The sequence below is a fragment of the Sorex fumeus genome, unplaced genomic scaffold (genome assembly GCF_029834395.1).
Source record: "Sorex fumeus unplaced genomic scaffold, SorFum_2.1 ptg000020l, whole genome shotgun sequence".
In the NCBI taxonomy this organism is placed as follows: Eukaryota; Metazoa; Chordata; class Mammalia; order Eulipotyphla; family Soricidae; genus Sorex; species Sorex fumeus.
In genome coordinates, this window is record NW_026606077.1 from 8,769,466 (window position 1) to 8,790,816 (window position 21,351).

At 55.4% G+C, this 21,351-nt stretch overlaps 2 protein-coding genes across 6 annotated transcripts; both read left to right on the forward strand.

The window, feature by feature from the left end:
* Window positions 1-25: 25 nt before the first annotated feature.
* Window positions 26-1,386, forward strand: CHCHD1 (coiled-coil-helix-coiled-coil-helix domain containing 1). The gene is made up of 3 exons (XM_056113335.1): window positions 26-188; window positions 272-390; window positions 1,097-1,386. The coding sequence occupies exons 1-3, from the start codon at window positions 65-67 to the stop codon at window positions 1,205-1,207; spliced, it is 354 nt and encodes a 117-aa protein (XP_055969310.1). The 5' UTR covers window positions 26-64; the 3' UTR covers window positions 1,208-1,386.
* Window positions 1,387-5,863: 4,477 nt separating this feature from the next.
* On the forward strand, window positions 5,864-21,296 carry ZSWIM8 (zinc finger SWIM-type containing 8). 5 transcript variants are annotated; one of them, XM_056113325.1, is made up of 26 exons: window positions 5,864-6,455; window positions 8,569-8,722; window positions 8,971-9,065; window positions 9,245-9,417; window positions 9,588-9,695; window positions 9,802-9,883; window positions 10,006-10,126; window positions 11,641-11,842; window positions 11,964-12,139; window positions 12,681-13,674; window positions 13,968-14,099; window positions 14,234-14,413; window positions 14,703-14,886; window positions 15,048-15,146; window positions 16,188-16,312; window positions 16,718-16,958; window positions 17,053-17,211; window positions 17,299-17,527; window positions 17,685-17,974; window positions 18,112-18,335; window positions 18,935-19,423; window positions 19,607-19,790; window positions 19,890-20,063; window positions 20,173-20,292; window positions 20,605-20,715; window positions 20,820-21,011. In XM_056113325.1, the coding sequence occupies exons 1-26, from the start codon at window positions 6,248-6,250 to the stop codon at window positions 20,864-20,866; spliced, it is 5,301 nt and encodes a 1,766-aa protein (XP_055969300.1). In that variant the 5' UTR covers window positions 5,864-6,247; the 3' UTR covers window positions 20,867-21,011. The 5 variants fall into 5 exon arrangements, with proteins under 5 accessions (XP_055969300.1, XP_055969301.1, XP_055969302.1 ...); XM_056113326.1 differs by having other exon boundaries at window positions 5,865-6,455; window positions 18,935-19,058; window positions 19,716-19,790; window positions 20,537-20,715; window positions 20,820-21,296; XM_056113327.1 differs by having other exon boundaries at window positions 5,865-6,455; window positions 18,935-19,058; window positions 19,716-19,766; window positions 20,537-20,715; window positions 20,820-21,296.
* Window positions 21,297-21,351: the final 55 nt, after the last annotated feature.

The window sequence follows — 21,351 nt, forward strand, 5'->3', positions numbered from 1 at the left end:
CGGCCCCGGGGGTCACGTCGGGTCACGCGCGGCGCCGAACAGCCTGCCGGGAGCTCGGGGCGCCATGGCGGCGCCCAGCCTGCGGGGTCGCCTGGCGCGACTCGGAACCTCGCAGAAGCCGGTGCTGAAGCCCAACAAGCCGCTGGTTCTAGCTGACCGCGTGGGGGAACGCCGCCGGGAGCGGGGCGGTGAGCACGCGGGGTCTCGGGCCCCCGGAGGGGCTGCGGGGCGGCCGGGCTGAGAGGTCAGCGTCTCCCCGCTCTCCCCGCAGAGGCGACCTGCATCACGGAGATGTCGGTGATGATGGCTTGCTGGAAGCGGAACGAATTCCGCGACGACGCGTGCAGGAAGGAGATCCAGAACTTCTTCGATTGTGCATCGAGGGCCGAGGTGACAGGCTCCTGGGGAGCACGGGGCGGGGGGAGGCTGCAACTCACGGCTCTGTCTCCTGCTAGGTAGGAAGGTCACTTCTTCCCGAAAGGACGACGAGTTGGGGCTGGAGCGATAGCACAGCGGGCAGGGCGTTTGCCTTGCACGCGGCCGACCCGGGTTCGGTTCCCAGCATCCCATAGGGTCCCGCGAGCACCGCCCGAGTGCAGAGCCAGGAGTAACCCCTGTGCATCGCCGGGTGTGACCCCCCCCCCCCAAAAAAAAAAAGAAAAGAAAGGACGAGGAGCTGTTTCACGCTGGACTGGGGAAGGGTTCGGTTGAGTGACTTTCGTTAATTGCTCAGGACTTTGTAATTACCAGACATAAATGAAAGTAACAGACTGTCTGGAGTTGGGGACTGCTAGAGTAAGGAATGAATGGGAAAACCTTTGTTGTGAAACGTAAATTGCTTCTCAGAAAGACATTATTTATCTGTGCCTTGAGCGCGTTTGCTTTGCTACCTAGATTCTAATTGTTTCCTGCCGCGCTTGTTTTAGGTCATAGTCACTTAGAGGGCCTAGGGCCTTTTTGTTGAAAGAGTACTGAGAAAACAGATTTTCCCAGGCTATTTGATAGTGTACTGTGGTTGCGGACATTGTGAGAATTATCAGCCGAAGGTCAAGGGGAAATTTGGAGTTGTCATTCTTCTTTTGTTTTGTGTTTTCAGGCAGCCCGAAAGATGAGATCCATCCAGGATACTGTAGCGTCTGGGAGTTTACCCCCCAAGAAAATGAATAAGTTGTTGCAGAGGTTTCCTAACAAACCTCACGTGAGCTGAAAACAGAGGTACTTTCAATGACTGGACTGTGGCTTTTGAGAACTATGCAAAAGTTATTTTCTGAGGCATTTGCACTACCCTGTCATTTTTGAAAGGTAAAGAAGGCCAAACATTTTTTTTTTTTTATCCTTTGGAATCCTTGGAAGCTAAGCAGTATCTTGAATAAATTCCTATATATATAAAAAAAAAAGTGGACTTTCGTTGTGGATTGGGTTCCCCTCCATTCTTTGTTTCGCTTTTCGCCACACTCAGCAGTGCGCAGGACTCACTCCTGGCTCTGCACTCAGGTATCACTCGTAATGGAGCTTTGGGGACCACATCTGGTGCCAGGGCTGAACCTGGGTCAGGCACATGCAACACCAGCACCTTACCTACTCTACTTCTTGGCCCTACTCCATTCTTTTGTTTGCGGGCCACACCTGGTGATGCTCAGGAATTACTCCTTGTGCTTGGGGAAACCATATGGGATGCCAGGGATCAAACCAGGTTCAGCTGCATGAAGGGTTCTTGTATCCCATATATTATTCTACCAAAGTCTGTTCTATACTCCTGGATTTGTCCCAGGAACAAGACAAAAACTTGTTAAGGGGGACAAAGTAATAGTTCAGTGGGTAGGGTGCTTGCCTTGCACACAACTGACCTGGGTTTGATTCCAGGTACCCTGAGTGATCCTGAGCACAGAGCCAAGAGTAAGCCATGAACACAACCAGGTGTGGCCCCCACACAATTTTTTTTTTTCTTTAAGCCCTTTTAATTCTCTCCTTTGGGATATTGCAGTCTGCCTGTATACACGTAGTGTTTTTGCCACTATCTGTAAGTATTTAGTAACAACAAATTTTGTGCATAGATTCTGAAAGGTATTCCCTGAGTAATCCTGAAGTTCACAATTAGACCCAAAGTAATTATAGATTTTATTTGACTCACAGAATTAAAAATTGTTTTTAGGTGAAAGCTGTAACTCAGGTAGAAAGTATTAGGCCCGGACAGTATTCCTCCCTGAAATTAAAGAAAAATAACAATAGGAAAAATGTCACAAAATCTGCTCCCCAGTCCCCACCTAAAAGAATGCAACTAAGTGCGAGGGATGTAGCTCAGCAATGGAACACTTGCACACTGTGGATTTGGTAGTTGCACTGCCAAAAAAATGCATACATATATATATATATATATATATGTTCATACATATACACGCATTAAAAAGATCTGGCAATCTTAATTTCTTATTCCGATTAGGTGGTAATCAGCAGGACTGATTATTTTTATTCTTCAGTGACTTCTCATTGAACTCTCCTAAATGTTGAAACAGACTTGACAGTTATTGTTCTTGGTGTATCGCCTGTGCATTTCTCTCATTAAACTATTCACCTATTTTCTAAAGGCATAAAAATCATTTTCTTGCAAAAACAGTGTCACCTCAGGATATTCTCGCTGAATGGGCGGAGTACATGCTTTAGATGAGGAGACCAGGGTTCCATCACACAGATGGTTTGGTTCTTCAAGCGTGGCAAGATTGGCCTTGGTGTTCCTGCAGGTGCAGCCCCTATACCAAAACAATACCCACCTTGTTTGCTCTTTGTGAATCATGAATCGGAGACTAGAAACAACGATTGCATTTTTATTTACACTGTGTCCTTGCAGGCATAGCTGCCTTTAGTATGTACCTTCTATCAGGGATTGTTAAATGGCTTTTGACTCTGACCCTTTTTCACCTGAGAAATTTTTACATAATTCTATATAAAAACATATGTAAGTCAAACATTTACTGTAGCACTGTCCTCCCATTGTTCATCGATTTGCTCAAGTGGGCATCATAAATTTACTTTAAAACAAGTTTTCTGTGACTTCCACAGTTTTTTTTTTTTTTTTTTTTGCTTTTTGGGTCACAGCCAGCGATGCTCAGGGGTCATTCCTGGCTCTGCACTCAGGAATCACTCCTGGTGGTGCTTGGGGGACCATATGGGATGCCGGGCATTGAACCCAGGTCGGCCGCGTGCAAGGCAAACGCCCTACCCGCTGTGCTATCGCTCCGGCCCCCAACTTCCACAGTTTTAAGAGCCAGATTTTATAGCATTAAATAGACAAAGAGGTCTGTGGTATGCTTAAAGGTCCAGTGGTAAAATATAAAGGAATGTTGCCTCCAATGGTTCTCTCCCTCTGAGCACTTCTTCCCATCATTTTTCTTTTTCTCTTCTTATTTTTTTGGTCTTTTTTGTACCACACACAGCGGTGCTCATGACTTACTTCTCCTGGCTATGCACTCAAGGATCACTTTTGTGAGCTTGGGAAACCATATGGGGTGCCGAGGAATGAACCCAATTCAGCCACATGCAAGGCAAGTGCTGTACTGCTTGCCACTATTTTCCTCCTCTACCTCCAGCCCCTTATCCAACCATTTTCATATCCCAGGGCAATTTGAGCCTTTCAGGAAGCAGCTCAATGCTTCGGCACTTTGGACCATTCTTATAAATTCTTTTTCTTTTTCTTTTCCTTTTTAGGGCACACCCAGCGATGCTCAGGGGTCACTCCTGACTCTGCACTGAGGAATTACTCCTGACAGTGCTTGGGGGACCATACGGGATGTCAGGGGCTGAATGGGGGTAGGCTGCAAATGCCCTATGTGCTATATTATTGCTCCAACCCCTATTTTTTTAAAAAAATTTTTATTTTTGTGTTACACCCAGCGAAGCACAGGGGTTACTCCTGGCTCTGCACTCAGGAATTACTCCTGGCTGCTTGGGGGACCATATGGGATGCTGGGAATCGAGCCCTGGTAGACCACGTGCAAGGCAAACGCCCTACTTGCTGTGCTGTTGCTCCAGCCCCCAACCCTTATCTTATAAATTCTTAATCTATGGTCAGTAAGTACTCAGGGAAAGAATATGGGAAAGTGAAAAGGGAAATAATTAGATCTATAACCACAAGAGAAATTTAGCATTTCTTCTAGGGAGAGGTGTAAGGTGGGCCTCCCAAGCTGAGATGGACTGGAGAGATAGTACAGGGATTAAGGCATGTGCCTTGCATGCAGCAGATCCCAGTTCACTCCTGGCACTGCAACCCATATGGTCCCCAGAGCTGTGCCTGGAGTGATCCCTGAGCACAGAATCAGGAGTAAGCACGGAAGCCACACCACTCCTCCCCAAAAATGGAAAAAAAAAAAACCCGGATTAAAGGGCTGGGGGGGGGGTCATTAGGCCAATTGGGCAGATTCAGTGGTAGAGCTCCAGAATGTAACACTGAGCAATGATGCTGGTGGACTTGCAGGGCTACACCCAGTGGTGCTGTGGAGTGGTAGTTGCATTGAGGGGTAGGGAGAGGTAGGATGTGGTGCCGCTGTGAACTCCTGTGAGCTGGATCAGACTCATTTAGCATTTGAAGACCAAGAGATAATATAGGAGTTAAGGGTCAAGTCAAAGCCAGGTGGTTCCCTGAATATGCTTGGATGTACCTCCAAAACAAAAAATTCAGCATTTCAGATAGGACTGTGGTATCATTAGCCATTCCTATATGAAGTCATAGTACTTCCCCTTTACTACAATGTTAGAAACCGCAATGTATCTGTCAGTTTTAAAATCGCAGTATTTACTACATTTGTTGCTGGATCTTATTTAATGTTTAAGGAATTTACAACTGGCAGAGTCGAGAGAGAGTACAAAGATTAAGACACTAGCTTAGTATGTCGGTTGCATCTATCCTTGGTTCAAATCCCACACCCACTATGATCCCACCAAGCACTGCCAGTGTGGCCCCAAAACAAAAAGACAACTGGGGCCAGAGATACACTATAGTGGCTAAGTGGCTTACCTTGTTCGTGGCTAACCAGGTTTAATAGTCACCCACACTTCCAAGAATTACAATTTTTTTTTCAGTGTTTGATAACTGTGTTTCAACGTAATTGTTTTCTTTGTATTCTTTTTCTTTTCCTGTTTAAAATTTTGCTTTGTTTTTGAGTCATAGCCAGCAGTGCTCAGGGGCTACTCCTGATTCTGTTCTCAGGAATTACTCCTAGTGGTGCCTGAGGGACCCTATGGGATGCTGGGAATAGAACCTGGTTGGCTGTGCAAGGCTAGCACCTTACCCTCTGTGCTGTCTCTCCTGGCCCCTTTGTATTCTTTTTTCCTTTGGGGTGGGGTGGGGTGGGGTGGGGCGTCGTTGGGTCATACCCAGAGGTGCTCAGGGATTATTCCTGGCGGTGGTGTGGTATATAAACCATAGGAGTTCACCGGGATGCTAAAAGGGCCATCGTATAAGAAGAAACGAAAAGAAAAAAAAGACAGCCCCCTGTGTCGAAGGCCCCACCGACAATCAGTGCAACCATTTCCTGAAATCAAATGCCTTTTCCTGGTGCTTCCCCAATTGGAGCTATAAAAAGTCTCCTGGAATGCAGACCTCTGGACTACAGTTCCCAGAAGGCGGCGCGGCGCCGGGGCCTATCCGGAGTTGGGACGGTGGCCCCGCCCACCGCCCCCGGCGGCGTCTTGACAGCCTACGATTCCCGGCATGCCGCGCTCCCGACTGTTTACTCCCGGGGACGCCGTGAGCGCCGAGTTGCTCCGCGCGCCTGGCGGCCTCCCGCTCGCAGGCCGCCTCCCGCTTACCGCGCCCGAGGGTGGGCTCGACGCCACACGCAGGGGGTCGTAGCGTTCAGGCGGACGGGGCCGCTCCGCCGCCGCGCCGCCGGCCGCCGGCCGCAGCGCGCGAGGACGGAAGTCGCCGCGGCCGGCGCGGCCGGAAGTCCAGATCAGCTGATGGGGGAGGCGGCGCCGCAGCCGCTGGGAGGCCGCGGCTGCTGAGCGCTTCGTGCGGGCCCGGAGTCCGGCGAGTCTGGCCGCCATCCCCGTTCGCACCTCGTAGCTGGCCGCGGCTCGGCCCCGCCGCGCTTCCAGGCCCGGGATCCCGGGCCGGCACGGCCCGTCCCAGACGCCCCGACCCCCCCCGGCCCGGCTCGCCCCCCAGGCCCCGGGCCTCCCCTGCGCCCCCGGCCGGCGGCCCAGGTCCCGGATCCGCTGAGGGGGGACCTGGCCCCGGGGGGCTGCGGGCCCCATGGAGCTGATGTTCGCCGAGTGGGAGGACGGGGAGCGCTTCTCCTTCGAGGATTCGGACCGCTTCGAGGAGGACTCGCTGTGCTCCTTCATCTCGGAGGCCGAGAGCGTGTGCCAGAACTGGCGGGGATGGCGCAAGCAGTCCGCGGGGCCCAATTCCCCCACGGGCGGCGGCGGCGGCGGGGGCGGCGCCGGGACCCGCATGCGAGGTGAGGGCGCGGGCGGCCGCGCGGGAGCTGTCCGGCCCGGGAGCTGTCCGGCTCCCCGCGGCCCCGCCGCTCGCTTTTCCGGGGTGCGCCGGGGAAGGGGGTGCGCGCGCGCGCGATGGTGATGGCCGGGGCAGCCTGCGTGGGGCCGCCGCGCCGACAGCCCTTTCCCCTTCCTTCCTTCCTTCCCGAAGCCCGAGAAACGGGGGGAGGGGGAGGGAAGGGAGCCCCCCACCCCCCCGCTCCGGCCGGGGGAGACTTTCCCGAGTTGAGCCGCAGGCCGGCTGGAAAGTGGCCAGCAGGGAGCGTGGACAGCGAGCGGGTTGCGAAGCGGGATCGCTCGAGGAGCGTCCACGCAGTCGGCCAGTGGAGGAGAAGCCCCCCCCCCCCGCCCCCAGGCAGGACAACCCCGGCTCGCGGGCGTAGATCAGCCGCAGCCGAGGCTGGCACCAGGGGCTCAGCGCCGCGGAGGTGCCCGCGACCCGCGCAGCGTGCGGGTGGGTAGGGGATTCCCTGGGGCGCCCGGGGGGCCGCTCGCCCGCTCCGAGGCTTTCTCCTGCCCCGGCATTTCCTTGAATGCTCAGAGCCGTGCAGCCTGCCTGGCGTTTTGCTTCTACTGAAGGTCCCGGGCGGGAGGGCGGGAGGGAGAATGCCGATGATCAGAGACGTCCCCGCAGCTCACAGACCACCACGGCGTCCACCCCGCCTTCCTCGTGGAGGGGAGCCGGCTTTCCCACCTCTCCCGGCCGCCGAGAGGGTCTGACTGCGATTCTGCTCGAGCCGTTCCCGGGAGCGGTGTTTTCCACTCTGCCCCCACGTGTTTCTCGCCCTGCTGGGGAGGCAGGGGGGGAGGTTCACCCCTGTCACTCTTGGTGCGGTAGTCTTCCACTTCAGTTGACGGGGTAGGATGTGCCTGTGCCTGTGTAGGCGTTCTGTTTGGCAGTGCTGGGGATTGAACCCAGAATCTCGCCCAGGCCAGGCATGGTCACTCTGCTGCCCATCCGAGTGCCTGGCCCTTAGAGCTGCCTGGTTTGGCGGGAGATCGCTGATCATGGGGGAGGTGAAGACTTTTAGTATTCTCCTGAACAGGTTAGAATTTCATTGATCTCCAACCCCGTCTCCCTTCCGGGATTCCCTGTCTCGTTTGTAAAAATAGAAAAACAACATTCGAGAAAGGGGTGGGAGAGATAGTTCCAGCTTTATCGCTTGGCTTGCATGCAGCCAAGCCTGGATTCAGTCTCTGTCACCACAGGTGGTCCCCTGTGCACCTTCAGGAGTGACCCCTGAGCACTTCTGCATATCGCGCCAAAACAAAACAAAAAGCCTTCTTCTGGAGACGAGGTAGTTAGCTCGAAGGACTGGAGCTGCCTTGCTTGTTGGAGGCCTGACTTCACTTCCTGCCCCCAGATATACCAAGCCTCCCCCAGCCTGCCCCCACCACCCCTGGCCAGCTCTGCCAGAAAGGAACGTTCAGCTGCATGCTTTTCTGATCTCCTAGTCTGACTAGCATTTTGTTGTGCTTCGTGGTCTATTTCATTGCTTTCTGATGAAAACAGTGTGAGGTCCCATGGGTGGTATCTTCATCCCACCCTAGGTGATTCCAGTACCTGCAGCTCAGTTTTCCTCGCGGTGACATATATCTGGCTTCCCCTGTCCCAGGGCTCCATCCAGGTGTGGCAAAGCAAGTACTGCCTCGCTTAGGTCTAAAATTCCCTCTTTCAACTCTTCTGCCCCCCGGCCTGTCTTCCTTTAGAGACCTGTAGTCATATAGAGGAAAAGGCACAGTGAAAAAGCAGTGAGAAAAGAGAATGCCAGAAGAGACATTGACAACGTAATATGATCCTCACGCGCTAAGTCCACGGGAAATTAGATGCCCGACTATGTGAAAGAGGTTCCTTGCTTCCATCCTGGAACACACCTGTTCGGCCTGGAGTTTCTGGGCTCTCCCTGGTACCTTCTCTTCAGCCCCTAAGTAGCAGGCTGTCAGCTGAGGATCGTTTAGCTGCTCTCCCACAGTGGCTAGTGTCTCCTGACAGGAAGACCCCCTGGTTTTTCCCTCTCGTTCGTAGTAAAGGTGCTAAAGTAATCATGACCCCTTTTACTTCTCCCTCCAAAGATGGACTGGTGATCCCGTTGGTGGAGCTGTCAGCCAAGCAGGTGGCATTTCATATCCCGTTTGAAGTGGTAGAGAAGGTTTACCCCCCAGTGCCGGAGCAGCTCCAGCTCCGAATTGCTTTTTGGAGCTTCCCTGAGAATGAGGAGGATATTCGGTAAGGCGGAGGGGCTGCTGGTGGGGCGTGGGGTTCTGATATTCCACACTGTCTGCTGGGCTTTCCAGAGAACAAAGGAGAGGTTGTATTTGGGGCCGTGTAAGAAGATGACAGGGTGTGGGGGGGAGGGTCCTGGGATTTTCCTCAGGGGTGACACTTGGGGAGAGAGTGCCCAGGGTATTGTGGCCACAGACGGGGTCTGTCGAAGGTTATTTGCTGAGTTGTGCCTCTGTGTTCTTCATGCCCAGGCTGTATTCCTGCCTGGCTAATGGCAATGCAGATGAATTCCAGCGAGGTGATCAGTTGTTCCGCATGAGGGCTGTGAAGGACCCATTGCAAATTGGTAGGGGTCCCATCATGTCCCGTGACCCCCTCCCCCTTGGCGTCTCCCATCCTCTGCATGTGAATTAACGGCCTACCGCAAGGAACCGGAACAGGTTGCCTCAGCAACTGCCGGCCGGGTTCCAGGACAGAGGCCTAGGTCTTGGCAGCTGTCAGTGACCACCTGTATTTTTTCCCCAGGGTTCCATCTGAGTGCTACAGTGGTATCACCTCAGGTGGTCCCCCCACAAGGGGCCTACAATGTGGCTGTGATGTTTGATCGTTGCCGGGTCACTTCGTGCAGTTGCACCTGTGGGGACGGGGCCAAATGGTGCACCCATGTCGTGGCACTCTGTCTCTTCCGCATTCACAACGTGAGCGCCCCTCCCAATTCATCCTGGTCCTATCCTGTGCTCTGTCCCCTCCTCTGCTGCATGTCTGGCCACAGCGTGAGCCCCCTTGCCACCCAACCTGTTCCCTGTTCTCAGCCCCAGGAGCAGCAGACCTTTTCTCAGATCACTTCACTTCCCTCTGCCTCCGTTAGGCATCTGCAGTTTGTCTGCGTGCCCCAGTCTCGGAGTCTCTGTCTCGGCTACAGAGGGACCAGCTGCAGAAGTTTGCCCAGTACCTCATTAGTGAGCTCCCTCAGCAGGTGAGGAAGATTGGCGCCTCCGGTTCCTCCCAGGACTGTGTATCCCCCTTCCTGTGGGCCTCGTGACCCGCCGGGTCAATTGTGCTTTTCTCCTTTTACCCCTTAGATCCTCCCCACAGCTCAGCGTCTCCTAGACGAACTTCTCTCCTCTCAGTCAACAGCCATCAATACTGTGTGTGGAGCCCCGGGTGAGTGTGTTCAGAAAGCAGTCCGAGAAGGCGTGCTTGCTGTGCGGGTGGCATTTACTAAAGGCTGTTGTCAGGGGAACCCAGGCTCCTAACTCTAGTGCTCATTGCCTCTCCCCCGCCAGACCCTACAGCGGGACCCTCAGCCTCTGACCAGAGTACTTGGTATTTGGATGAATCGACGCTCACTGACAACATCAAGAAGACCCTGCACAAGTTCTGTGGCCCCTCCCCTGTGGTCTTCAGGTAAACTGGATATCTTCATGCGTCTGGTCTGCAGGGAGCTCCTGCCGCCCTCGGCTGGTGGCAGGTCCTTTGTTGCATGAATGCCTGTTACTCGTGTGGGTACGGTGCCTGACCGCACAGAAGGGATCCTCATGCGACCATGGTGATGAGATATTTGGAAGGGGGGAGATTGAACCCCACTGGGAGTACTCAAGGCTTACTCTTGGCTCTGTGCTCAGGAGTCACTCCTGGTGGTTCTTGAGGGACCGTGGTGCTGAGATTGAACTGGGGTCGACTGTGCATCGCAAGCACCTTGCCCCCTCCTGTACTGTTGGTCTAGCCTTAATTTTCTTTTTTTTTTTTTCCTTTTTGGGTCACACCTGGCGATGCAAGAGGTTACTCCTGGCTCTGCACTCAGGAATTACTCCTGGCGGTGCTCAGGGGACCATATGGGATGCTGGGAATTGAACCCGAGCTACTCGGCCGCGTGCAAGGCAAACGCCCTACCCACTGTGCTGTCTCTCCAGCCCCTTAATTTTCATTTTTCAGCTTTTTGTTTTCGGATCACGCTCAGGGAGGCTCAGGAGCTACTTCTGGTTTAGTGCTTGAGAGTGATTCCCACTAAGCCTGGGGGGTGGAGGGGCGTGTGGTAGTGAGAATCACATGTGCACTGTCAGCCACTAAGTGCTACAGCCAGAGCTCAACCACGGAGCCACAGCACCACCAAAAGGGTGATGAGAATTGATCCAGTCAGAGAGAGTGGTATGTTTTTCGTCAGGCACAGCAAAGAGTAAAATTGAGACAGAGTGAAAATTGTGTATTGGGTGGAGGAGAGATAGTACAGTGGGAAAGGTGTTTGCCTTGCACATGCCCAACCTGGATTCCATTCCTGACACCCTGTATAGTCCCTGATCCACCCGCAGAGTGACCTGAGCAGAGAGCTAGGAGGAAGCCCTGAGCAGCAGGGTGTGGTTCAAAAAACCAAACAAAATCATTGTCTTGGATATTGTTTTTTCCCTGTACTCTGTATTTTGAGGATCCCCTTCCCCTCCCCATTTTTTTCAAATCAAAGTCTTGTTGTACTTCTGCCTGCTTTTTTCTTTCAGTTTTGGGGTCACATCCGGTAGTGCTCAGGGCTTTCTCCTGGTTAAGTGCTCAGAATCACCACTGGTAGGGCTTGAGGACCCAAAAGGGTGCTGGGGACTGAATCTTGAGTTGGCCATGTACAAGGCAAGTGCCTTATTTGTTGTACTATTGCTCTGGTCTTCATTCCTATCATTTTTCATTCTTTTTTAAAATTTTTAAAATTTCTTTTTTCGTTCTTTTGTTTCTGGACCACCCCTGGCAGTATTCAGGGCGTATGCCTGCCTCTGCCTGCCCAGGGATTGCTCCTGGTGGGCTCAGGAGGGCCATGTGAGGTGCCGGGATCAAACGTAGGTCAACTGCATCCAAGGCAAGCACCTGCCTGTTGTACTAGAGTTCCGGGCCCCAACTTCATGCCTGTCTTGAGGGCATTTCCCACACTCTTTTCACAGTGATGTGAACTCCATGTACCTGTCTACCACGGAGCCTCCAGCTGCTGCTGAGTGGGCGTGTCTGCTTCGCCCTCTGAGGGGTCGGGAGCCCGAGGGAGTCTGGAACCTGCTGAGCATTGTGCGGGAGATGTTCAAGCGGAGAGACAGCAATGCAGCGCCCTTGTTGGAGATCCTCACCGACCAGTGCCTCACCTACGAGCAGGTGAGCCCCCGAGTGGGTTCCCCTTTCCTTTCCTGACTCTCTGCTTGGCAGGCACACTGGGGAGGGCTCCTCGGGTTTTCTGCATGCTCCCAGGGGCATTCAGAGCCCTCTTTGTTTCCAGATAACCGGTTGGTGGTACAGCGTGCGCACTTCAGCCTCACACAGCAGTGCCAGTGGGCACACGGGCCGTAGCAACGGGCAGTCGGAAGTGGCAGCCCATGCATGTGCCAGTATGTGTGATGAGATGGTCACCCTGTGGAGACTGGCTGTGCTGGATCCTGCACTCAGCCCCCAGCGGTGAGTGTCCCCGTGGGCCAGCGGCAGCAGCCTGACCAGATAGGCCCACCCTCACTCCTTGTGCATCTACAAGCATACCATTCTTCTTTTTTGTTTTTTTTTTTCTTTGTTTTTTTGTTTTTGATGGTGTCCAAGGGTTACTCCTGGCGGCTCCCTGGTAGGGTGTTTCTCCTGGTAGTGCTTGAGCGGATCATGCAGTCGTGCTGGTGACTGAACGCAGTCCCCCCATGTCATACCTCACTGGGGCATGCAGTTCTCTCTCCAGCTCTGGATGTACTATTCTTCTAATTCTGGGGAGTGGGGAGGAGCTCAGGGCCTAGAGTTGCCAGTGATTTAGGAATTCTTTAAGAGGCTGGCTTCTTTCTTCCCCTAAATTGCACCCACTTTCTACAACCTCTGAGGGTGAGAGTGATATCTCTCAGGCTGGCTCAAGAGGTGCTTCCTGGAGTCCTTACTTGTGCCCTACTTGGGGGAGGGGATAGGATAGAGGCCTCCCATCTCTTCCTAGCCCCCAGAAGCCTCAAACCCACTGTCTCCGCAGCCGCCGGGAACTGTGTGCACAGCTGCGCCAGTGGCAGCTGAAGGTGATTGAGAACGTGAAGCGGGGACAGCACAAGAAGACCTTGGAGCGGCTCTTCCCTGGCTTCCGGCCAGCAGTGGAGGCCTGCTACTTCAACTGGGAAGAAGCCTACCCACTGCCTGGTGTCACCTACAGCGGCACTGACCGGAAACTGGCACTGTCCTGGGCTCGAGCCCTACCTGCTCGACCAGGTGTCTCCCGCTCTGGGGGCCTAGAGGAATCCCGGGAACGGCCCCGACCTCTTCCCGCTGAGCCAGCTGTGCGGCCCAAGGAGCCTGGGGCCAAACGCAAGGGATTGGGTGAGGGGGTTCCCTCCTCACAGAGGGGTTCCCGCCGCCTCTCGGCCGAGGGGGGAGACAAAGCTCTGCATAAGATCGGTTCAGGTGGGGGCAAGGCCAAGGTGCTGGGTGGGGCTGGCAATGGGAGCAAAGGCCCAGCTGGCAGCGGGAGCAAGCGGCGCCTGAGCAGTGAGGACAGCTCCCTGGAGCTGGACCTGGCCGAGATGAGCCTGGATGACAGCAGCCTGGCCCTGGGGGCAGAGGCCAGCACCTTTGGCGCATTCCCTGAGAGCCTGCCACCCTGCCCTCCCTCTGGGGGCTCCCGAGGCCCCCCCACCTTCCTTCCTGAACCCCCAGATAATTATGAAGAAGATGCTGGTGTGTACTTCTCAGAAGGGCCTGATCCTCCCGCAGCCTCTGCTGGCCCTCCTGGCCTACTGCCTGGGGAGGTCTGTGCCCGCGGTGACCTCCCTTCTACAGATGAGGGTGGCAGTGAACCTCCCAAAACCAAAGAGGTAGCCCCTGCAGTTGGAGAGGAGGATGATGACTACCGGGCGTATTACCTGAATGCCCAGGATGGGGCTGGGGGCGAGGAAGAGAAGGCCGAGGGCGGGGCCGGGGAAGAGCACGACCTGTTTGTTGGGCTGAAGCCGCTGGAGCAGGAGAGCCGCATGGAGGTGAGAAGGCTCGGGGGTGCTTCCCGGCCAGTGTGGGAAGGAGGCTGTGCTTGGGAGGGTCAGGAACATTCTAGGAATCTCCATCTCTCTTGTAGGCTTCTAATTTGCTTCCCTGCCTGTGTGCTTTCATGTGTCATTCTGTAACTGGTCTGAGAGTTACTGTGGTGGACCCGGGCCCAGTGTAGGGCCTCGCCCATAACAAATGTTTGAGGCGTATTCGCTGCATGAGTGCCTGCAGTGTCCCACCCCCGGAGTGGCGGTATTCACCCCTTTGGTCTCATTCCTCTTTCTAGGTATTATTTGCTTGTGCTGAGGCCCTGCATGCTCACGGCTACAGCAGTGAGGCCTCCCGCCTCACCGTGGAGCTTGCCCAGGACCTGCTAGCCAACCCGCCTGACCTCAAGGTAGAGCCGCCCCCTGCCAAGGTGAGAGCGACCCCCTGCCCCATCTGTCCCCACTTAATCCCTGCTTCTCTCCCATTTCCCGTCCCAAGTCATGGCCTCCTCCACTAACATGAATCAACCTCGTCTCCTGGCCTCCCTTGTGCTTGCCTCTCTAGGGCAAGAAGAATAAGGTATCTACAAGCCGTCAAACCTGGGTAGCTACCAACACCTTGACCAAGGCGGCCTTCCTGTTGACAGTGCTCAGTGAGCGCCCGGAGCACCACAACCTGGCCTTCCGGGTTGGCATGTTTGCCTTGGAACTACAGCGACCCCCAGCTTCTACCAAAGCCTTGGAGGTCAGAATTCTTTTTTTTGGGGGGGGGGGTGGGGGTAGGGTTGTGGTATTTTGGCCACATTTTTGGTGCTCTGGGTGCAACTCCCAGCTCTGTGTTCGAGGGTCACTCCAGGCAGTGCTAAGAAATAAACCTGCACCTCCTGCATACAAGGCCTGTGCTCAGCACTATTGACCGCTCTCCAGCCCGAGGTCAGAGATTCTGAGCCTGGACTCGTGTCTCCTTAGAGACTTGAACCTTGATCTTTATCTCAGCGAGGTCTGAGAGACCTGAGCTCCTTCCCATCCCCCAGGTGAAGCTAGCGTATCAGGAGTCCGAGGTGGCTGCCCTGCTTAAGAAGATTCCTCGAGGTCCAAGTGAGATGAGTACCATGCGGTGCCGGGCCGAGGAGCTACGGGAAGGGACACTCTGTGACTATCGGCCAGTGTTGCCGCTCATGTTGGCTACTTTCATCTTTGATGTTCTCTGTGCTCCAGGTGAGGTGCCTGACTCGACAAGGACCTCACACTCTGCCTTGCGTGTCGGACCCATCAGACAGTTTCATGGGAGAGTGGAGCGAGCAGGGTCTGGCGCTTCATCTCTTTCGTTCTTTCCGATGATCCTGCTGTCTTCCTGACTTACCCCATCTTCCATCCAGTGGTTTCTCCTACGGGTTCCCGGCCCTCCAATCGAAACTGGAATCATGAGATGCCTGGGGATGAAGAGCTGGGATTTGAAGCTGCAGTTGCCGCCTTGGGTACGTTTGTCAGTATCTTGAATGTTCCTGGGAGCTCGAGCTCGATTTGCTCGAGCGGGCCCAGTAACGTCTCCATTGGAGACTTCGTTGCTACTGTGTTTGGCATATCGAATACGTCACGGGAAGCTTGCCAGGCTCTGCTGTGCGGGCGAGATACTCTCGGTAGCTTGCTGGGCTCTCTGAGAGGGGCGGAGGAATCGAACTCGGCTCGGCCATGTTGGCTGCGTGCAAGGCAAACGCCCTACCGCTGTTCTATCGCTCCTGGGAGCTAAGCCTGGTCTAATACCTTCAAGGGTGAGAAACCTTGGCCCTGTTCCAAAGGGGTAATGGGAAAGCCAAGATGGTATGTGTGAGCCAAGTAGTTACTTGACAGTCAAGAATTTAGCACAGAGGCTGGAGCAATAGCACAGTGGGGAGGGCGTTTGCCTTGCATGCAGCTGACCTGGGTTCATTCCCAGCATCCCATATGGTCCCCTGAGCACCGCCAGGAGTAACTCCTGAGTGCAGAGCCAGGAGTCATCCCTGTGCATTGCCGGGTGTGACCCAAAAAGCAAAAAAATAAAAAAAAATTTAAAAAAATTAGCACGAAAGTGTGTGCTGTGGGTCTGAAGACATAGTACAGGATTAAGGCATTTGCCTTGCATGGGATTACCCCCAGCTTGATCCCCAGCACTGCATAGTCACCTGAACACCAATTGGAGTAACCCCTCAAGCACTGGCCAGGTGTAGCCTGAAGCTGTCCACCAAAAATAATAATAATAAATAGAAGGAAAAAATATGTCTTAAAGGCAGGCAAACAAAACAACATGAATAAAGGCAAAAGGGCAATTCCTCGTCAAGAGAATGCGGAGCCCAGCTTGGAAAGGCAGAGTAAACTAGGTTAGGAACATCTGGAAAAGCAGACAGAGCCAAGTGTGAATGTAACAGACCATGGGCCGTCGTGGAAAAGTGGGTTGGAGTAGAACTCCTTCCCTCACATGCTGGTAACCGGGGCACCCAGGCCTTTACAGTCTCTGTTCCCATGTGCACCTCCCCCTACAGGCATGAAGACAACAGTGAGCGAGGCAGAGCATCCCCTGCTGTGTGAAGGTACACGTCGGGAAAAGGGGGATCTGGCATTGATACTTATGATCACGTATAAGGATGAACAGGCAAAGCTCAAAAAGGTAAGAGTGATCTCACCGCCTTTCTCAGGGGTTCCAGTACAGTGAGAAGAGTGTAACTCTGCCCATAGGAAATAGGAAGGACCTGGGGAAGACCTTATAAAGAACAAGACCATTGGTTCTTATAGAAATGCTTGGGTACGGGGGTGGAAGAAGCCAAGGGTATGGCATTCATTCATTCACTTCAGTATTTATAGAGTATCAGTATACTATCAGTATACTAAGTCTTGTTATACTTGTTATAGAGGATACCTTGTGGGCAAGCCAGCCTATCTTCCAGAAAGTTCTTTGTTGCTAAAACTGGGGTAGGCTTCCTGAGAAGGTGGTGAAGCTGCTTCAAGGAGAAAATTAGGTCAATAGAGGTCAAAAGGGTAAAGGGAATTCTGTCACTACTGCTTTGTCCTCCAGATTTTAGACAAACTCTTGGATCGAGAAAGCCAGACACACAAGCCGCAGACATTGAGTTCATTCTACTCATCTAGTCGCCCAGCTGCCGCCAGCCAGAGATCCCCTTCAAAGCATGGGGCCCCAGCTGCATCAGGGTCCCTACAGCCACTGGCCTCAGGTGCTTCAGGGCCTGCTCAGCCAGGGAGTGTGGCAGGGGCTGGCTCAGGCCCCACGGAGGGCTTCACGGAGAAGAATGTGCCTGGTGAGGTGGGGGCACCGGGGAGGGTTGTGAATACTCCCTGATCATGTTGGGGTCTTCCATAAACTCATGCCAGGGCCCTAATTTCCCCTTCCAGAGAATTCCCCCCACTCCCCCTGTGAGGGTCTTCCCTCTGAGACAGCTTTGACCCCAAGGACGGAAGGGAAGGTCCCCAGTCGCCTGGCACTTGGCAGTCGTGGAGGCTACAATGGACGTGGTTGGGGGTCCCCAGGGCGGCCCAAGAAGAAGCACACAGGTATGACAGCCCCTGGGATGAGCCAGTATGCCTGCTGGCTGACTCCTGGAGCTTCTCCTTCCTAAGACCGACTTGTCTGTGGGTCAGGCATGGCCAGCATTGACAGCAGTGCCCCCGAAACAACATCAGACAGCTCCCCTACCTTAAGCCGGAGGCCACTTCGAGGGGGCTGGGCCCCCACCTCCTGGGGCCGAGGACAAGACAGTGACAGCATTAGCAGCTCTTCCTCGGACTCCCTGGGCTCCTCGTCCTCCAGCGGGAGTCGCCGGGCCAGTGCAAGTGGAGGAGCTCGGGCCAAGACCGTCGACGTGGGCAGGTCAGTGGGGAGAGACAGCCACTGCCTCTGCTCGCACCCACCCCAGGGCTGCATCCCCAGTGGATCCAACTCCTGTCCCCTGCAAGTGTCCACACTCTGGTTTTCCTCAACCTTCCTGGGGCCCTTTTCAAAGGAACCCCAATCCTGGTCCCTTCAGGTACAAGGGTCGCCGTCCCGAGAGTCATGCCCCTCATGTACCCAACCAGCCGTCCGAGGCAGCTGCACACTTCTATTTCGAGCTGGCGAAGACAGTGCTGATCAAGGCAGGGGGAAACAGCAGCACTTCCATTTTCACACACCCATCTTCCTCAGTGGGCCACCAGGGGCCTCATCGCAACCTGCACCTTTGCGCCTTCGAGATCGGGCTTTATGCCCTCGGCCTGCACAACTTCGTTTCCCCCAATTGGCTCTCGCGTACCTATTCCTCGCACGTCTCCTGGATTACAGGTAACTCCAGGATTGGGAGTCCAGTCTGGGCGGGAGGGGATCGCTGGCAGAGAACTTGATCCTTGTGGAGTTACTGATCTGACGGGAATGCTGCTGGGTGGTGCTAACCTGCCTCTGCTTTTCTCCTTTCTCCGAAGGCCAGGCAATGGAGATTGGCAGTGCAGCCCTGACTATCCTGGTGGAATGCTGGGACGGGCACCTGACTCCCCCTGAGGTTGCATCCCTGGCTGATAGGGCATCGAGGGCACGAGACTCCAATATGGTGAGGGCAGCCGCGGAACTAGCCCTGAGCTGCCTTCCTCATGCCCATGCTCTGAACCCGAATGAGATCCAGCGGGCCCTGGTACAGTGCAAGGAACAGGTATTTCTACAGGCAGTCGGGGCACCTAGTGTGGGGTCTGGGAGGAAGGTCGAACACGGGGGAGAGCCGAGAAGCCAGCTCTTGATGCTCAGACCTTGCAGTTCAAGCTGCTCCTTTGTCCTGTCCTGTCGGGGTGACACATGACATTCCTGCTTTTGCTTTCAACTCTGAGATTAGGGTTCTGCTTATGCTATTGGTAATGAGGCGGAGACTTCTGGTTCAGAGACCAAAGATGATCACCAGAAGTGAATACTTGGGGAAGGCTTGAGGAAGATGAGGGGACTCGGGTGGAAGGAAGTACTAAACTCTCGAACTGGGCTTTCGCCTGGGACGGTTCGGTGTCTTTGAAGCTCATGGTCTGAGGCTGACTCGGGGCACGGGCCCTGATCACTGAGGCCTTACTGGCAACCAGCCAGTTTCGAGGGAGCTGTTGGAATGTCAGTTAAAACCAGCTCTGAGTGAGGGTTGGGGATGTGGCCCGGTCGTAGAAGACTTGCCTTGCACTTGAGCTCCGGGGCTCAATCTCTGGTCCTGCCACAGAACAAAACCTGGTCCGAGTAATCCCTCCCACCTTAACCCTTGGTACCCTTCCCTTTCAGGACAACCTGATGTTGGAGAAGGCCTGCATGGCAGTGGAAGAGGCAGCTAAGGGTGGGGGCGTGTACCCCGAAGTGTTGTTTGAGGTTGCTCACCAGTGGTTCTGGCTATATGAGCAGACAGCAGGTGGCTCATCCACAGCCCGTGAAGGGGCTACAAGCTGTAGTGCCAGTGGGGTCAGGGCAGCTGGGGAGGCCGGGCGGGGGCTGTCTGAAGGCAGGGGGGCCCCTGGGACTGAGCCGGTTACAGTGGCGGCGGCGGCAGTGACAGCAGCAGCCACAGTGGTGCCAGTCATTTCAGTGGGGTCCAGTTTATATCCGGGTCCAGGACTGGGGCACAGCCACTCCCCTGGCCTGCACCCCTACACTGCCCTGCAGCCCCACCTGCCCTGCAGCCCCCAGTACCTCACCCACCCAGCTCACCCTGCCCACCCCATGCCTCATATGCCCCGGCCTGCCGTCTTCCCTGTGTCCAGCTCTGCATACCCACAGGTGAGACCCGTGCTCTGGTGGGGCTTTGGACATGGGGGGGGGGGGTGGCGTGGCGTGTGGTTGGAGGGGGATGCTCGGATGGATGATAGAGCTGTCCAGGAGCCCTGGGAGGTGGTGGGGAACTGGGGCGAAGGAGGTTCTCCCCTAATCTGACTTGCCTTCCTTCTCTTTTCCCGACTCTAGGGTGTGCATCCTGCATTCCTGGGGGCTCAGTACCCTTACTCAGTGACTCCCCCCTCACTTGCTGCCACTGCTGTGTCTTTCTCCGTCCCTTCCATGGCTCCCATCACAGTCCATCCCTACCACACAGAGCCAGGGCTCCCACTGCCCACCAGTGTGGCCTGTGAGTTGTGGGGACAGGGAACAGGTGAATGGAGGGGGGGTCTGGGCCAGGGAGGCGGGGAGGGACTCCTCTCTGCCCTCAGTGGGCGTCGAGTTCTTCACACAGCCTTTATCCCCCCTTCAGTGAGCAGTGTCCACCCAGCGTCCACGTTTCCAGCCATCCAGGGTACCTCACTGCCTGCTCTGGCCACACAGCCTAGCCCTCTGGTGAGCGGGGGCTTCCCCCCACCAGAGGAGACACACAGCCAGCCTGTCAACCCACACAGCCTGCACCACCTGCACGCCGCCTACCGCGTTGGTGAGAGGTCCCTTCCGATGAAGCCCCCCTCCCCCCGTAGCTCCGAGTGTGTCTCGAGGCACAGCTAAGGGGGACGGACTTCTACTACCCGCCAACCCTTTCCTCCCAGGAATGCTGGCGCTGGAGATGCTGGGTCGTCGGGCACCCAACGATCACCCCAACAACTTCTCCCGCTCCCCCCCCTACACTGATGATGTCAAATGGTTGCTGGGGCTGGCGGCAAAGCTGGGTAACACCTCCCCTCCCAAGGGCCATTGTCCACCCTCCTGCTCCCCCTTCCTATCCCAGACCTCCTTCCTAGCTCTTGCTGAGTTGAGGCCTTGGTCGGGTATGTGTGCGTGCGCGGGGGCAGGGGGTTCCCTCAGCTCCTCGGGTGGAGGGAGGCTCTCTGCCAGGCCAGAGCCGAGAGAAAAGTTGGGTCCCTAGGGCAGAAGTGGCCACCCCCTTCTCATGCCCCTCCCCCTGCCCCCCAGGAGTGAACTACGTGCACCAGTTCTGTGTGGGGGCAGCCAAGGGGGTGCTGAGCCCGTTTGTGCTGCAGGAGATCGTCATGGAGACGCTGCAGCGGCTGAGCCCTGCTCATGCCCACAACCACCTGCGTGCCCCGGCCTTTCACCAACTGGTGCAGCGCTGTCAGCAGGCGTACATGCAGGTGAGCGCCCTCGAGTGCACGGGGGAGGGTGTCACTGGGCGCCCAGCAGAGGGGAGGCGTGTGCTCCCATGCTCAGTGGTTCGCCCGCCCTGTGTCCCCCCCAGTACATCCACCACCGCTTGATTCACCTGACCCCTGCCGACTACGATGATTTTGTGAATGCGATCTGCAGTGCCCGCAGCGCCTTCTGCCTGACCCCCATGGGCATGATGCAGTTCAACGACATCCTGCAGAACCTCAAGCGCAGCAAACAGACCAAGGAGCTGTGGCGGCGGGTCTCACATGAGATGACCACCTTCTCCCCCTGAGTCTGGCCCCTAGAAGGCCCTGTTACGGGGACACAGGCCTGTGGCTCTGGGGGCGCGTCACCCGGGGGAAGTGTCGTGGCTGGACAGATCGGCCTCGCTCAGTTCCCTGGTTTCCCACACTGGCAGCTGCTCTTGGACTGTAGCTTGGGGCCAAGATGTCTCAGAGCCCAGAAACCTCGGGCTGGGGGAGACGGCCCTGTCTGGGAGGGGGCGTTGGGTGGCCTCTGGTATTTATTTGGCATTTATAAATATATAAACTCCTTTTTTACTCTGCCTGGGCCGTTCCCTTCTTCCGCTCCAGGGGCAGTCGAACCTTGAGCTGGCTGGT